The 17,298-nt window shown below is 40.0% G+C and overlaps 2 protein-coding genes across 4 annotated transcripts in view; both read left to right on the plus strand.

The window, feature by feature from the left end:
• Positions 1-2,075: 2,075 nt before the first annotated feature.
• The window catches only part of ankrd26 (ankyrin repeat domain containing 26), a 54,099-nt gene continuing 38,876 nt past the window's right edge, over positions 2,076-17,298 (plus strand). For 2 of the 3 annotated variants that reach the window (XM_079501985.1, XM_079501987.1), the window contains exons 1-12: positions 2,076-2,175; positions 4,390-4,573; positions 4,929-5,076; positions 7,269-7,383; positions 8,438-8,611; positions 9,448-9,554; positions 10,814-10,951; positions 12,862-12,998; positions 14,744-14,780; positions 14,865-14,934; positions 15,047-15,104; positions 16,023-16,222. In XM_079501985.1, coding sequence (XP_079358111.1) covers positions 4,507-4,573; positions 4,929-5,076; positions 7,269-7,383; positions 8,438-8,611; positions 9,448-9,554; positions 10,814-10,951; positions 12,862-12,998; positions 14,744-14,780; positions 14,865-14,934; positions 15,047-15,104; positions 16,023-16,222 — 1,251 coding nt within the window. In that variant the 5' untranslated portion in view covers positions 2,076-2,175; positions 4,390-4,506. Of the gene's footprint in view, positions 2,182-4,389; positions 4,574-4,928; positions 5,077-7,268; positions 7,384-8,437; positions 8,612-9,447; positions 9,555-10,813; positions 10,952-12,861; positions 12,999-14,743; positions 14,781-14,864; positions 14,935-15,046; positions 15,105-16,022; positions 16,223-17,298 lie in introns of all 3 variants that reach the window. The other variant, XM_079501986.1, reaches the window with a different exon arrangement.
• LOC306923197 (ADP-ribose glycohydrolase OARD1-like) lies at positions 11,779-12,324 on the plus strand (the record flags this gene model as incomplete). Its single annotated transcript, XM_079501224.1, has 1 exon — positions 11,779-12,324. The coding sequence occupies one exon, from the start codon at positions 11,779-11,781 to the stop codon at positions 12,322-12,324; it is 546 nt and encodes a 181-aa protein (XP_079357350.1).

The raw sequence follows: 17,298 nt of genomic DNA on the forward strand, positions 1-17,298 counted from the left end.
TATGACAACTTTAGTGTTTTTGTAGCAAACTGATGTTTTTTTTTTATGACAACTTTTTACTATATTTTTTAGTTTAAATTTTTTCTATACTTAACTTTTTTCTATATTTTTTTGTACAAACTGATGTTTTTCTAAACTTTTGATGTTTACCTAAACTTTTTAGTGTTTTTGTAGCAAACTGATGTTTTTTTTATTTTTTATGACAACTTTTTACTATATTTTTTAGTTTACATTTTTTCTATACTTAACTTTTTTCTATATTTTTTTGTACAAACTGATGTTTTTCTAAACTTTTGATGTTTACCTTTTTTTTATATTTTTTGTACAAACTGCTGTTTGAACTTTGTTTACAATGTTTCTATATTTAAATAAACTACATTACATTTGACCGTACATTTGACTCTTGTGTTATATTCTTGTGAAATATTCAGTAAAGTATAGCTCAAAGAATACGAGACATCTCACCCCGGTGAGTTGTCCTGACAACTCACCCCTAAACGTGAAGACATCTCACCCCGAAAGTGGCCAAAAGTGAAGACATCTCACCCCGGAAAGTGAAGACATCTCACCCCTAAAAAAGCAGGGGTGAGATGTCTTCACGTTTAGGGGTGAGTTGTCTGGACAACTCACCAAAAGTGGCTTTAGGGGTGAGTTGTCTTGTTACCGCTGAGAGATATCATCATCATTATTATTATTATTATGAATGTATATTAAAATACATTTAGAGTAGAATTTTAGTCGTTATGCTAATTAATTCCTCCCAGGCTCCCACTGCAGTTGAATACAACTGGCTTATACCTGCCAGTGAGGTGCCCCCACTGAGAAAACGTAGCTACCCCTCCCGTTCAACATTCCCCTCTGACAGGCGACGCCTCAGCCTGTAGGAGTAAGTGCAGTGACAAACATCACCCTCCCCGCCCGGCTTCCCTGCCCAAACATAGACAATTGTGTTTGTTTTAGACACTCTGCAAGAGAGATGCACCACGGTGGATTCAAACTACTAGACTCTGCGGAGGTGGGCATGCAGGTACTTTACCACTGCAACATAGATGGCATATGTGTGTTCATAAAGTTATGTATAAACTGGCAAGAACCTACACATCTGTCAGTGGTTAGTATCTTGTACCTCAGCCATGCCTGAAACATTTAATTCATCAGCTATTTATGGCCTAATATGATAATGTGTGTGGCATTAAATTGTACTTAAGCGTCTTCTGGTGAAGGTTTACACATTGAACACAAATGGTAGATTCTTAGATCTTAGATTAATGTAGTTTCACTACCCAGATTCCCCAACAAACAGCTTAATATTATGGTGTACATTTTAGCATAATTTGACAGTATTTGTGATTATCAAATACGAAAGTAAATCTTTCTTGTTGTGGTAATATTTGTCTATGTATAGTTGTGTTTGATTTCAAAGGCGAATGTTAAAATATTCTATCTCTATATAGTATTTCCAACAACACAGTGGTGAAAAGCATTCTTGACATTCTATTTGCCACCTAATCTTTAAAGAGAAAGAGATAGATCAGACAAAGAAAGATACAATCTCCTGATGTAGCTTTTTGAGTTAAATCTCAAGAATATCAAAGAGATGCCAGAATCAGATTTAAACTAGAAAAAGTGCCCTTCTGGGCACAGGTCTCCACCAGGAGGATAGGAATGTGTGTGATGTTTAGCAAAATGTTTAGGAGTAATATAAACATGGTGTGTGTGTGTGTGTGTGTGTGTGTGTGTGTGTGTGTGTGTGTGCAAAGTTTGAGGGCAAAAACATTTGAGACAAAAACATTTAGCCAGGCTACTTTACAGTACTCAAGCTAGTAAATGTAGGCCTACTTTATTACTTTCCACCACTAAATAATACAGCGCTTAGCTATATGGCAAACTATGTACTGGAGGAAATAGGAATGATTGTGATCACATTGTAAATCACATTACAGACCCCATCCTACCGAGAAGAGAGATGTCGCCATCATGTGGTAACGTTTAGCCAACGCAAACAAATCCTTGGCTGGTAAACCAAACTATATCTCATCCTCAAGCTGTCCTGCTGATTGGCTAAACGAACGAAACTTTGCATCCACACGAATCCTGATTGGTTCATACTGTCAACTGACCAGCAAGTTTTCTTGTATCCGCTGCTCTGCTTAACAACCAACACGGCATCAACAGGTTTGTGTACGTCTCTTCAGTTTAACATGATTCATATACGAGTTTATCTTGAAAGAATGTGGATTTACATGAACGGGTGTTACGGTGTTTAGTAGTTATACCCTTACCCAGCTGGTAATCGGTTACCACTCAACGCCTTAAATTATCACTGATCTAACACCATTGCTACTTGAAGCTGACCAAGCAGGAACAGTCAGATTAAAAACGTTTTATTATATTATTTTACAAAATAATAACAACGCTCCGCGGTGCAACGCGCTGTTAGCTTATAGATCAGATATTTTAGGCAAGCGACACCATTCTTCGCGGAGGGGTGTTACAATGTTACCGAATTCATTTCAAATGTGGCGGTTTGTATGGTTTTGTGAAGTGACGACGTGGGTGGCACTGGTCTGCTCTAGCCTCTGTATGCCCAGATAGGAATGACAGCAATAATAGGCTAATGCGATTTAAGGACTGACAACATTACTATTCTTTTTTATTTTACTTAGAAAACAGAAACAGTGTAATATGGTCTAGCCTATAGCTTAGGCTATAGTGTATATCAGCAAAATGTAAATATAATTTGCTATATCAAACGTGCACTTTTACATGGAAAGTCTATTTAAACCATAAAAGTCAGCCGGTCAGTCAGTGAGTTAATATCGGAAATTATATGGATAAATAACGGTCCCCGGCCGGAACTTGCCGGAAGATACGTGAAGCATCTGTGCCAGTCAGTCCGTTACCATGGAAACGTGGTAAACCCGTTGGTTTTTACAGGGACTAGCTTATAGCCGGTTGTGTTGTAAGTGTCTGTCGCTGTCTTAGGCTATGTGTCAGCTGTCCGCCCTCAGTCTGAGCTCTGCACAGGTTGGTCAAATGTCGTAACCACACAATGATCCAAAACGGTGTGTTGTCTGTGTGCTGTAAGTCTACTCTAAATGGTAGTATTTTTTAAGCGTGGTCGGTCGTCGGTCGCTGTGTGACTGTGTGTACACGTAGCACCCCTGTGCGTAACGTTGTCATTAGCAGGACAAGCTATAGCCAGAGACACAGGTACGATTGTCCACTTAAACCCCTCTAGACCTAGAGAGTTTAAGATCTAGCTTCAATGTTTCAGGCCAAGAACCCCTTTCCTGAAAGATGAAGCAGACACCCCCACAGCAGCCTAAAATTGTGTTTGCATATTCAACTTTTTCATAGATGGCTTCATAGACTTGATGACAGCACTATCATCAGTTTTTGTGTAACTAAATTAATGTTTACTTGTTTGTTTTCACATGATCTGTTTTTATTAATGACAGTATTGAGGGGTATTATTATTTAACCCCTCAATACTACATAGCTGTTGGTCTTGACCTTTGGCTCTGTACTTGGTTGGCTCTTTTTTCTCTGCACTAAACATCGTATGAAATACCACAGTTGAATTTTGCTCTCTAGTCTATAGTAAAACAGACTTGAGTTGGCTCTGTACATGTGCTGACAGATGGGACTATACTAGCGATGTGGGTGAATTTCAAAAGTAGTGTAAAGTGATATGTAGTCGTTGGCTAAAACAAAGAGTTTTTGAGCGGTGCAGCCGCTCCTATGCACAGCTTTGTGTTTATGTCTGTCTGTCTGTCCGTTTGAGCACAGAGACATCATGCGGTTGACATCATCATTGTGATGAAAGGCACCGCTCACTTCACACAAGTGTGATTTTTTTTATTTATTTAAAAAATGAAAAATAGAATAGGCTCTATATTGTTATAGAGAAATTATATGTTATAGCAATTATTGCTCAGTAACATGGGTCTGCTCTGCCTGTCTCTCCAGCTCTTTAGTTTAGTAAACAGATTTTTTTTTAAATGATTTTATCCAATTATCCATTCAGGAGAAAGTACCCATTCAATTGTATAGTGCTCAAGTTTTGATCTTGTCTGCTTATTCCTTTGTGTTATCACTCCAATTTCACCCCCCCCCCCCCCTGTAACATGTATGAGTTCTCTCTCTCCTGATTTGATGAAAGTGGTATCCCGACCTGAAAATAGATTTTTCTGTTCACTAAAGAACTGGAGAGATTCCCTGTTACTGAACAAACACTATAGCATCAGAATATAGAACTATTGAACACTTATTTTAACAAATGATCACAGCACCGATAATATATCCCATTTGATGTCAAAGCAGCATGCTCTCAAAATGCTGGGTGTTATCGAGTGGCTAATCAGCTTTGCACGCCTTTATTTTTAGAGATGGGAGAGACTATAGAGAGATGCCTGTGGTGATCCTCCACCCCAGTGGAAGGTGGTGACCGGGGCGAAGCAAGGCGATGTGGCTGTGTAGCTGTCAGCCGTATAGCCGTAGACCATGAAAAAGATATTCAGCTTCACCAAGAAGAACAAGTTCTCCTCTTCTTCCTCCTCACTCAACCAAGGTTATTATAGTTGTGCATGTTTGTTTTTCTTCTGTTTTCATCTTTGAATTCAAGCCCACAACATGTTGTGAGCTTGTAGATCCACTGTTTTTGAAGAACAATATTGGAAGATTGAAATGCTAGTCTTATGTATGAAATACTGTCTAAAGACTAAAACAAAGGACATCTTAGGACTAAGGACTAAAATAAACATGTGTTAGTTTTGCAAACAACACATTTCAATTAGTTAATGTTTTTAGTTTTGTTTTTAGTTAGATTTTTATTTCAGTTGAGTTTTGTCAAGTCTATGTTTTGCTATTTTTGGCCAGTTTTACTATTCTAAACTATTCTAACCCTTCCCCCTCAACGCCACCAGACAGTGGGAGTGTGCAGTCTGCACATGGCTATGAGCTGAAAGAGAAGGACCTGGGCAAAGTTCACAAAGCTGCCTCAGTGGGTGATGTGTCCAAGATCAAGCAGCTTGTCAAGAAGAATGATGTCAACCAGCCAGACAAGGAGAACAGGTGAGCAGCGGGACTCCCATCCGAGTGGTGGAAGAAGTATGCCGCTGTTTTTCACTTAAAGCTAAGCTCCACTATGTGACTTTCCTGTTCTACTCTAGATTTGAACCCAGGTCTTCTTCCGGTGCTGAAATTTGAACCACTGAGCTACTAGAGCATGCCTGCCTTTCTTCTCAGGGGAGACATGCAATCTTGCCCTTCAGGCACCACTTGTCAACAGCTGACAGGATCAAAATGTACCAATAGAAGAGCAGGGAGACAGAATACAACCATCCCAATTATACAAGTTATATTGTATTAACATTAACATATAGGCCTACACTACCATACAGATTTGACAAAATCATATTGTAATCACAAAACAAAACAAAACACTACATAGTACAACTTTAAGTAAATGCAACAATATAGAAAGAAATACACTGTTTCAAGCAAATACACTGTTTCATTCAAATTGTTACTTGAGTAGGAGTACAAAATGATCTTTCGCTAAGCCGTCGTCCAATGCCAGCTTACAAACCTTTGCTAAGCTGGCATCTGGTTTGACAAGCCATGGCCACATATCATTGGAGTCAATGTAATCTAGCCTTTGTACAGAAGATAATTAGCAGCATTAATAACAAGATTAATTAAGATTAATACTAATACTAAGTAATAATAACACTGGTGAAAAGCTGCTGCTGAAGTGTTTATATTTTTGATAGCAGGTGTGTATTTGTCATGGTTACGGTCAGTGATTTCCAAATGGAGTCTTGGGGTCGGGTTCGAGTTCAACAAACCATATCACAAAGCAACTCGTATAGTACCACACTGTTCGTGTTTATTCATTTGTTTGTCTATTTATTCAAACAAGGGTTCCTTTAATCCTTTTCTAACATTGGGTGGCGGAGATGTGGGGGGAGAAGTTTGGTGAAAGGTCTAGTCACTGGCTTAAAAATATACAAAAGTAAATATATTATTATTATTATTATTATTATTTTCTTTTTTTTCCCTTTTTTTTTAATTTGTCAAAATCTTTCAGAAATATACAAGCTTTGCATGAGGGTCTACTCTAAATCAACCTGCCATGGTTTAATTTACATTAATGATTAATCCCTATTGATTCTCCCTCTGCTCATCCATTTTCCCAGCTATAATAAGTACAGGTATGCTTGAACCAAAATAACCAGAATAGCAGGTGTGATAAATGTTATCTTATCAGACTTGTTGGAGTTTAGACACTGGGTCAAATTAACTTGACACTTAAAAGCCTACATGACATTATTTTGTTTCTTCTTATGTTTCAAAGTTGGATCTAGTTACCTCTGACCAGTAGTAAGTGAATTGGGAGTTGTAAGTGGAGTGCCTAAGCTCATTTACACAAATTTCTCGCTAATGAGAATCGATAGCGAGGCACCTGTTGCTATTAATTAAATGTAAAAATGAACAAATTCAGGTGCTCTTTATTAGTGTTTGAGACAACCCCAAGCAACAATATTTCTAAGACCTACAGTAATGACATAAATAAAATGTATCCCAGTGCACATTAATACCTGTTACAATAGAAATAGAATTATTTCCAGGCTAAATTTGGCTTTTTATAGATTAACCAATCAGTTTTTTAAGTCCATAGTTTGTATAAATCATGTTTTACAATGTGTACTGTATTCTATGGTTTGTAACATATTTAAAGGTACAAACCATAAACATACAGACCCCTGTTTAATAACAGGGGTCTTCCTGTCTCTCCAGCACTTTAGTAAACAAAATACATTTTCAGGTTCAAGGTTGTGCTTTATTGTTACAGACAAAATTAGAACTGGAACACAACCTGATTAATGAGTTGAAGAAATGCAACTTAAATGTTTACACCTAACTGCACAGATCTGTGTACAACTTTGTATGCTCACTACTACACGTTATGAATACACTGTTGCCCTGTTATACAACCACCAGACAAACAACAACAAAAAAACATGTTTTGGCCCCTCTCCAAGCATCACAACCGCTATTATCCTGGTCTCTGTAGCAATGAAATCTATCATTGCTACACAGTATTAATATAGAGCATTACCCTTTTAACAAAACATGTGTTCTTTTAACCAAAAATATCACTTGTACACCTTTTAATCAGTTCCTTGTTTTGAACAGTGATACCTCGGCTCAGTGTGTGAAGGTTTGCATGTAAAACATCACCACCCTTTTCTCTGTTACAGGACAGCTCTTCATATTGCCTGTGCCAATGGCCATGTGGAGGTGGTTCACTTCCTGGTTGAGGGCAAAGCCAAGCTTAACCTATGTGACAGTCAAAACAGATCCGCCTTGATGAAGGTAATCGCATGGATCTTTTCCACTTTAAGAACTATGTGAGCCAGCCTTGATGTGCCATCTAATGTATTTCATGGGATGTCATGCATTTGTTTACTATGGCTCGGTTTCAGATAAGGTTCTCAGAACCACATTTGGGCCTTGCTCAGGAAGTAGTACTACTAACCCTGAGATCGTGGAACCCAGAACATAGAACTTCAAAGTAAACAAGAAAAAAAACAAAGTACCACAATTGTTTTGGTCGTGTTGCGGCATGCTATGAGCTTGTAGATCTGCTATGTTTTAACTCGGTGGTTCTCAACCAGTGGTCTGGGGACCACCAGTTGTCCTTGACGAGGTTCCAGGTGGTCCCCAGCTAAATGATGGAAAGTTGGTAACCATGTGGGCCCTTATTAGATCTTTTTCTCTTTCTCGAGAGTGTAAAATGAAACCAAATTAACCCTTACCGTTTCATTTTACGCTCTCAAGAGTTAAAAGTATTGTTAAAAATCTGCATTACTTAATTTATAAGAAATCTACAAAATTAGAGAAGGTAGAAGAATTGTTATTTTGTTCAATGTTTGCTTGTTAGCTCTCCTAATGGTACCACCACATCAAAGCAGCATGGGACTGTATACAATATCTTTCCAACGACAACAAAATATTCTTACGTTTAGCCTAAGTCCGAGAGGCTAAATGTCATCAAATGGTGGTCTGTGGCTCAAATGCTGAATAAATAATGGACCTTGATATGAAAAGGATTGAAAACCACAGTTTTAGCTAATGTTCTCCCCCAGAATATGAATGCTGGGCCTCAAGTGGTAATTAAAGGACCACTTCACCACTTTTCAACGTATCTTCATATAATTGGCCCTCACTAATGATCATGATAAAATAGCAAAACAAAAAATAAAATAAAATCTAGTGTCTCAGTGGAGGGCTTTGGGCAGTTCAGAAACAAACAATAAATAGTGGTATTTTATCATGATCATTAGTGAGGACCAATTATGTGAATATACTGTAGGTTGAAAAGTGATGAAGTGGTAATTAAGTGTGTACTCCGTGTCCACCATGGCAGGCGGTGCAGTGCCAGCATGAACGCTGTGTCAGCATCCTGTTGGAGAACCATGCAGATCCCAACCTGGCGGACACCAACGGGGACACAGCCCTGCACATGGCTGCAGCCATCCCTTCCATCTCCTCTGCTGCACTGCTGCTGGAGCACAGGGCTGCCGTTGACGCCCAGAACAAGGTGACTCTCCCTGTCTGCATGTGGGGCCGACTGGCACACCACGTTGTTCTAGGCATCAGACCAATGGTTCTCAATTGTTTTTCCAAATTAATATGATTTTGGCCGCAGACCCCCATCTGAAAGTAACCCCTCCCCCCCTCACCCCAGTACAAGATTTGTGTTGTTAAAACAGTTTTAAAATATATTAAACGTTTTCCAATGTTTTTTTCAGACTTCATGTGAGTATTTGAATTGGTAAAACTAGCAATAGAATGTTCAGAAGCATCTTCCATACCCTAAAGCTAGTATATATTTTTTGGTTAAAACATTTTTTTTTAATCATCATTGTTCTAGACTGTTTGTTCAGTAACAGGAGTCTCTCCATATCTTTACCTCCAGCTCTTTATTAAACAGAAAATACATTTCAGGTAGGTGGTAAAATGTCAGGAGAGAGTATCCATTTATCAGCTTCATTTTTTGTTGTATCATTTCCAATTCCAACTTCACTTGTTTAATCTGTATCCTGTCTGATTTCTCTATCCTGGATAGAATTGGTATTCCCACCTGAAAAGGCATTATTTTATTTAATAAAGAGCTGGAGAGACATGTAGACCTATGTTACCGAACAAACACTCTAACAATGAGTGGCATCAGAATATAGAGCTATTTAACAGTTATTTTACCAAACAAAATCGCTTACCCTACCCATTAATTAATTGTCTCGGATATTTCATAAAAGCATACATACAGCGCTGATTTGATGAGGGTCCTCCTTTCACATTGTTTCACAAATCACGGATTGGGACATTTTAGTTGTGAGATTTGTTTTAGCTTTAATCCCTGTGATTTGCTTTCAGGAGGGTGTCAGCCCCCTGACCACGGCAATTCGTAAGAGTCACGTGGAGATGGCCGAGTTTCTCCTCAAGGATGGTGCCGACATCAACGTTAAGGACCAGGATCAAAGGTCACTTGCTGGTCAACATGCATTACGTTTCAGAAGCATCCTATCTATATTTTAACTTTTTGTTATTTATTCTTTTGTAAATCAAGCCCCACTTGATAATACTACACTAACTACAGCGTCACACAGAAGTATCAATAGCAGATCTGCAAGCTCGAAACGCAGCAAGAAGTGAGCTTGAAGATCTGCTACTTTTGCTATTTTCGAATTTGAATTCTGAAAAGTAACAGTTTTGGACATAATGAGGTTTCCATGCCTGTCAGTTATTTGACATACCATCTTCAGAATCGTTTCCATTCATCTGCATGACGTAATCTGGACAAATAGTGTAACTAGACGATTTTAAAGCATCGTAAATTGATGTGCCTTTTTTCTTTTTTTTTCTTTTTTGCCGCTTTTGAAAATATATAATAATTAAATATGGCCCGTTTTGGCCATGGTACATTATTGATTTTGTTCAATTGCACCAGTCATTTCTTTGTATATTTCTTGTAAAGATTCATTTGTCATATCTGCCCTGTGCAACAGAAATGTTTTTATTTATGTTCAAAACCAAATATACAATTCAATCATCAATCACAGTTATTTGTACCACAATGAATCCTCAATTGATATCTTCTGCTGAAATGGCTGGGTACTGACCAGTGTTGTTTTTGTCAGGAAATTTAGATTTTAGTTTTAGTTTTTGATTGATTGATTGAAATATTTATTAACAGTTTGCAGAATTACAGTACATTTCAAGCACAAACTCAATACAAAGGCTGTTAACTGTGAGTGGACGACCCAATTAAGCATTACACTTGTTTACAAGAGGGTCCACCATGTTCAATTCAGTCTCTTGAATAGTTTTCACTTAGTTGTCACATTTTAGTCGACTAAATCTACAGTTGATTTTGTTCGACTAAAATGTATTTTGGCAGGCCTTGATGCCGTCGTAATAGCATATCTACAAGCTCACAACGCGTCGCAGCGCAACATGTTGTGAGCTTGTAGATCTGCTATTTTCAGCATGCAACCAAGTGTAAAATGACTTGTACTGGATCTCTTGTCCACTAGTACCCTTCCTAGCATTTTAGTCTAGTTTTTAGCTGTTGACGAAATTGTCAATATATTTAGTCTTAGCTTTAGTTTTCATTTAGTTTCCATTTAATCTTCGTCAGTGAAAAAAGTCGACGAACATTTTTCGTCTTAGTTTTAGTCGACAAAATCAACACTGGTACTGACACTGTGTAATACCACTGTCATTGTCACTCTGCCTAAAGGACACCATTGATGCTGGCTGCTGGAAACGGACATACGTGCATGGTGCGACTGCTCCTGCAGTTTGGCGCCGACATTACACTGCAGGACGCCAGTGGCTGCACCGCTGACAGCCATGCAGTGAGGAATCAGCACCATGCGTAAGCTCTTTTTTAAATTTTTGCATCAATCCGGCTTCTAACTTGTGCACTCCACACACTCACACGTCTCACGTTTTAGCTCTGGCCCCAAAAAAAATATTTTAAAGTGTCATAGTCTTGCGTAGCCAGCAACTATTCCACAATCTCTGAATGCTATATAGAGTCTGGAACTACACCTCCAGAAATATGAGTGAGGAAGCTGACATTTCTGTTCACAAAAATATATTTTAAAATATCGGTGCATTTAATTTTTTTATTTCATATTCTGCTAAGCTGCAAGCTATATATGTTAGATGATTTCGATTTATATTAGGATAAATTTGTGTGACTGTAAAGATTAAATGGAAGTGGGGAGGAGTCTCCACTTCCACTTTATCACTTACTCATGATAGAGCCTCCGTTGCTCCAGACTGTATGACGGAAGCATTTGAAAATTGCAAGAGTCTTTTAGTCTTGAGTCTGGCAACGCAAGACTAAAAGTGTCACAATATGAAATGGACTAAGGACTGTTAGGACTACAGGTTGGCCTTTCAGTCTCTGCTCTGATAGTTACACTTGTAAGCTGGTGGAAGCTTCCTTGGCATCCGGAGGTCACTGCTATTTGCTCTGTGTGCGGGTCGACTATTGCATCATCACTGTGATGTCAGTCACGCCCAAATATGGAGCTCTATGTCAGTCTTGCCTATATTAGTAAACCCTATTCCGCTGGTATCATCACAACCACTTCAGTGTATTAGGTGCCAGTTACGTTGATTGTGTACGTTTTGCAGACAGTCTTCAAACTTCAAATTGCTCTACTCTACGATTCGTCGCCACCAAAAGCCGTCATGTCAAGTACACTAACCAAGTCTGCCGGCTGGAGCCCGAATCTTGTGAGTGGGGATCTTTTCTCCTGTCCCGAGGACGAGTCTTTGGCCCACTGCATCAGCGAAGACTGCCGCATGGGGAAAGGCATTGCGTTGCCCTTCAAGAACAAGTTTGGCGGCGTGGACGAGCTGAAGGCACAGGGCAAGGTCCCGGGACAGTGTGCCGTGCTGAAGAGAGGTGGGCGGTTCGTCTACTATCTGATCACAAAGGAAAGGGCCCATGACAAACCCACCTACGAAAGCCTCCGACAGAGCCTATTGGACATGAGGTCACACTGTATGGAGAACGGCGTAACCGATGTGTCGATGCCGCGGATCGGTTGTGGCCTTGATAAACTGAAATGGGATAACGTCAGTGAGGTATTGAAGGACGTTTTCCAACACACTGGTATCTCTATCACAGTCTACAGCCTCCCGGAGAATGGCACATCTAAGCCACAGCAGGGCCCTAGGCCGAAGACGTCACATCTACACAGGACTGGGTTGACTCCTCGTGTGCTAAAATAAAATCGTACAACATAACCACCACTCACTTCCTGAGTACCGACTTCAGCTGGAGGTAGTGATTCTCAACTTTTCATTTAAAGGACCCCCAGTTTGATATGCAATTAGGCAAAGAGTGCCATAACTTCCATTCCTGAGTACCAACATCATCAGATGGGGAACTTGATGCCCCCAAACATGGTCATCCCTAACCCCAATCTCTGAGCCTGCAGTGGTGTGGTCGTACGTGGTTGTACCACCCAGGCACCCACAGTCCCTGCCGTCCCCCATAAGACGCCAAACCGATACAATTTTTATATTCAGAGAGGTTTAAATTCCAAATATTACCATGGCAGTCCAGTCCTCAACCAGGTATTTGGACAACCCCACCAGAAGAGTTGATTATCGATTGGGCTTTTTCGAATTGATATAGTGCCAGACCCGGTCAATGGTCTTTTTTTTTTTTTTGGCAGAGGAAAGTTTGAACAATGCTGTGCTGCTGGGGGGACGCTCAGAGTCTCAGACAGTTATTTTAGTGTTCAATTTGTCTCTCTGTCTCAGGTGTTCACTCCTCATCATTGAGCATGGCACCAAGCAGAACCTCATTCTCTCCCCGTCTCATCAGCTTCCCAGCAGAAGTCCTCTGCGTGGAAGTGAAGCAGCCTTCTCTCTGGGAGGACCAGCCACTGACAAAGACGGTATAGGAAAACTACCTTGGGGTGCAACAGCTAATCAAACATTGCATGTAACGATTTATCGTAAATCGATTAAGTAAAATCGTGATGCAAACAGCAGAGGGCGTGTTAAAAAATAAAAAATAAAATAAAAAACGTTATTAAAAAACAATCGATCTATGAAGCAATCGATCAATACCCGACCCCTATTTTGGGCATGGGTGAAAAGTAAAAAAATAAATCACACTTGTATTGTGTGAAGTGAGGGGCACTCTTACCATCATACTGTACATCATCACACATCTCATTCAGTGCTCAGCCAATCAAATCATTTCCATGGTACACACAGACACACACAGCTGGGCATAGGAGGGCTGGCACCCCTAAAAACACACACACACACACACACACACACTGCATGTGTATGTATGTATGTATATATATATGTATATATATATATATATATATATATATGAGATAGATATAAAGCTTGCACTTTTTGATTGTGGGCTCACTCCAGCGAGCACACACTAGTTCTCTACAGCCACTTTTTTGGCATTCTTTTTACATTTTTTATTTTGCATTCAAACCTCTGCCGCTTTCTGGGGCGGCAGTGAATAAGTCACCATCCATCATCACTGGATCAGGGAATTTTCTATTGTACATCATATACATTGCGGGTTTTCAGCGAGCCCATGCAGTTTCTGCAGGAACTGCTTTTGTAGTTAACTTGTTTCTTTTTTGGGGTGTTTGGGGTCCTTTTAACGTTGTCTCTTGTGAGCATCCCAGTTTTTAAGCTTGATTCAGTATTTTTAGGTATTTGATATTTAGCCTCCCCGCCCCCTTCCTACGAACCCATTGTAATTTCAAACTCCACTCATCCTATTCCTAATATGTGAGGGGCCCATTTTTTCATTAATTTAATGACAATATTTATTGTGTATAATTTTTTTCATTTCCCCCCAAAATTACAAAAGAAATGAATGAAAAAGTAATTGAAAAATCACACCCGTGTGAAGTGAGGGGTGCTCTTATCATCTATTGCTTCATTGTTTTCTTTGTGTAGGACAAAAATACCAATTTGCTCAGACACATATATGACATAAATTCTCCATTCATTGTCAATGGCATTTAATGTTTGTTGTCTACATATGATGTAAATTCTCCATTCATTGTCAATGGCATTTAATGTTTGTTAGGACAAAAATCATTCACCAGAACCAAGGATGGGTGTTTTAAATGAGTGGTTAAAATAGAGTTTGAAGTTACAATGGGTTTTTATAGGAAGGGGGCGTGTCTGAAAAATAATACCAAATATCTAAACACTGAAGCAACTTAGCTGTCTGGGGAGCTCAGAAACGCCTGAGTAGACATTAAAATGTCAAACTAAAACATTAAAACATTTCCACAAATTGTATACAAAAATCACACTTGTGGGAAGTGAGGGGCGCTCTTATCATCATACATCACAAAAGTCATTCCGGCCATTCACTTTTGGCGTCTTAACTTTTCTGCCCTCACTTTTATCTTCAATATGTACTTTGCTCAGCCAATCAAATCGTCGCTATGGGGTGATCAGCCAATCACAAGCCAATGTTTGTGTTTACACAAACCCGGAAAGCTGGGCATAGGAGGGACTATCGCCCCACTGAAATAATGATTAAGTGATTCTAGTATTTTTAGTAGCATTTTAAGAGTTTGAAGCACATTTTAATTTTTGTGCACTGCTAATATCGTTAAGCACAATATTTGACTGTACTGTGTTGCAGATACTGAGGACAATTCACAATCTGAGTCGGCAAGTCGGTGAGTAGGCCTATACATCTTTCTTGGCGGTACGTTAGTTGTCATGAATCAATTTCCCTTCTCAAATCGTTCTTCCCTGTTCAGGGCTTCAAAAAGTGCCGTGGATGATTGGGCATCATCAGAAGACGATGATGAATTAGATTTAACACCAGAGGTGATTGTTCACATATAAGATTAAACAAAACATTTATTTGTTACTGAAAGGATTGATTCAGATCATCATGCACACATCATTTCGTCACATTCTTCCTTCCTTGTCTTTTCAGAAACCACAGAAAGTGAACTTGAAGAAACTGATTGCTTCTAAGAAGGGAGAAAATGCTGGTAATAGTCCCCCCCTTCCCTCCCCCCTTAATAGATTGAGGTTGTCTGACAGTGGTGGACAAAGTATACTTAAGTATTCAAAAGTACAAATTACAGTACCTTTTCTTTATCAATGCGTCGCTGTATTAAAATGTAGTACAATTCAAAAATACTGAAAATAGCAGGTGTGACTTGTGAGCTTCCACTATATTTGGGAATTCCACTCATTTTCAACATTTTACTATGTCATTAATATACCTTAGAGCTGTTGTGTGGAGCTCTTGATGATGTCATCAAGATGTACTTCACAATGTTAATGATTTTGTTCAGACCTCCAGTTCTAGGAAACACAGAATGGGGAATTGTAATTATTTCCACACAACAGCTCTAAGGTATATTAATGACATACAGTAGTAAAATGTTGAAAATGAGTGGTATTCCCCTTTAACCCATTTTGGGCGGGGACTCCTTTTGGTGTTTTAAGCATTATGTTATGCTTTAAAGCTGTTGAAAAATACCGCAAATCTTTGAATATTATATTCTTTCAGAGTGAACGTTTTTAACTCATCTTTGCTTCTGGGGCGTCCCTGGAACGACATATTTTCAGATGGGGGTCGGTGTCCAAATACATATAATTTTTGGGGTTCTTGACATGAAATATTGAGCACCACTGATATAGAAACAGGAATTTCAGAAAACCGTCAGGATTTAGAAGCCATTTTTTTAAGAATCCCCCCCACCTAACTGGGTTAAGTGGTTAATTTTAGTATAAGTTCGGGTCCCAAGAATCCCTTGGAAATGTAGTGGAGTCAAAAGTAAATCATTTCTATTTTGAAGTGTAGCAGAGTGAAAGTCATATACTTAAAAAAAAAAAAGATCCAACTTAGTCCACCACTGTTGTTTTGGTCGTAGTAACCTCTTGCCCTACCTTTCCTGTAGCTACCACACAACCCGACAGATCCTCAAGCGGTGTCGTGTCTGCGCCCGAGAGCCAGCACAGAGTCCTCCAGAGAACCCCGTCCTTCCCTAAGGCTTTACCAGCCAGCCAAGCTCCTCACAACCCATTAGCTCCCCCTCCTGCTCCCTTTTCCAATAAACCTCCCCGGATGACTCACACCCTTCTCCAGAGCTCCAGAAAGGTAAAATAATCATGTTAATAAAACGTTGTCAGTTTAAAGGTCTGTGACATGTTCCGTGTTTTCTCCCTCTCCTTCTATTCCTGCACCTCAATGCCCCCGGTGGAACTGAGCCAGAAGGTAACAATGACACCTCACAGCAGCCTTCAACTAGCAGAACGAGATCAGACTCGCCTGAGGGGAGCCCAGAAGCAGAAAACTCTGATGAGGATGAGGAGGAGGAGGAGGAGGATGAGGAGGAGGAGGAGGAGGAGGATGATGATGATGATGATGATGATGAAGAGGATGACGAAGATGACGAAGATGATGATGATGACGACGAAGATGGTGAAGGCGAGGATGAGGAAGATGATGATGAAGAGCAAGACAGTGAGGAAGAGGAGGGTGACAATGCTGCTGTCTCTGTCCCAGAGAAGAACACTGGAAGGCATATACAAGAGCCCCCCTGTGCTGGAACCGTCAAGGTTAGCGGTGGCGGCACAGATGAACCTACTGACATGTCTGACTGCACAGCAGCTGGTGCTGCTCTCGTGGGTACGGCCGAGGACGTAGAGGCACAGAAGAACGCAATGAGCGCAGAGGGCACGACTAACAAAACCGTCACCACAGCAGGAATCTCAAGTATAGGTTTGCCGATGACACTAGACCTAGAGGATGGCTTCATTGTGTCAGCCATCAGGGTAGAAGCCAAGTTTTCCGATGAGGATGACAGCCTTGGAAAGGTTCACGAAGGAGATTTAGATAAAGAAGGCGATGGCGATCTTCCAGAAGGTGATGATCGTGGCATTGATTCCGGGAGTGATGAACCAGGACATGGTGATACGATATGGAATGACAGTGATGATGATGTTGAAGTTGATCAAAAGGTTGCTTCTGGTCGCTCCACAGTACTCGCCAGGAGAAGCCGCATGATAGCCGGGGGAGAGAGGGAGGACGTTTCAGACGGTTCTTTAACACCTAAAGACGACGACGAGGGATTAAATGACAATATTTCTAAAGCAGGGAAACGCAGATCATCATGGGGCTCATCATTAGACGAAAGTGACGATGACAACCGCGTCTCAACAACAGAAAAGAGT

Source organism: Electrona antarctica (assembly GCF_951216825.1).
Source record: "Electrona antarctica genome assembly, chromosome: 5".
In the NCBI taxonomy this organism is placed as follows: domain Eukaryota; kingdom Metazoa; phylum Chordata; class Actinopteri; order Myctophiformes; family Myctophidae; genus Electrona; species Electrona antarctica.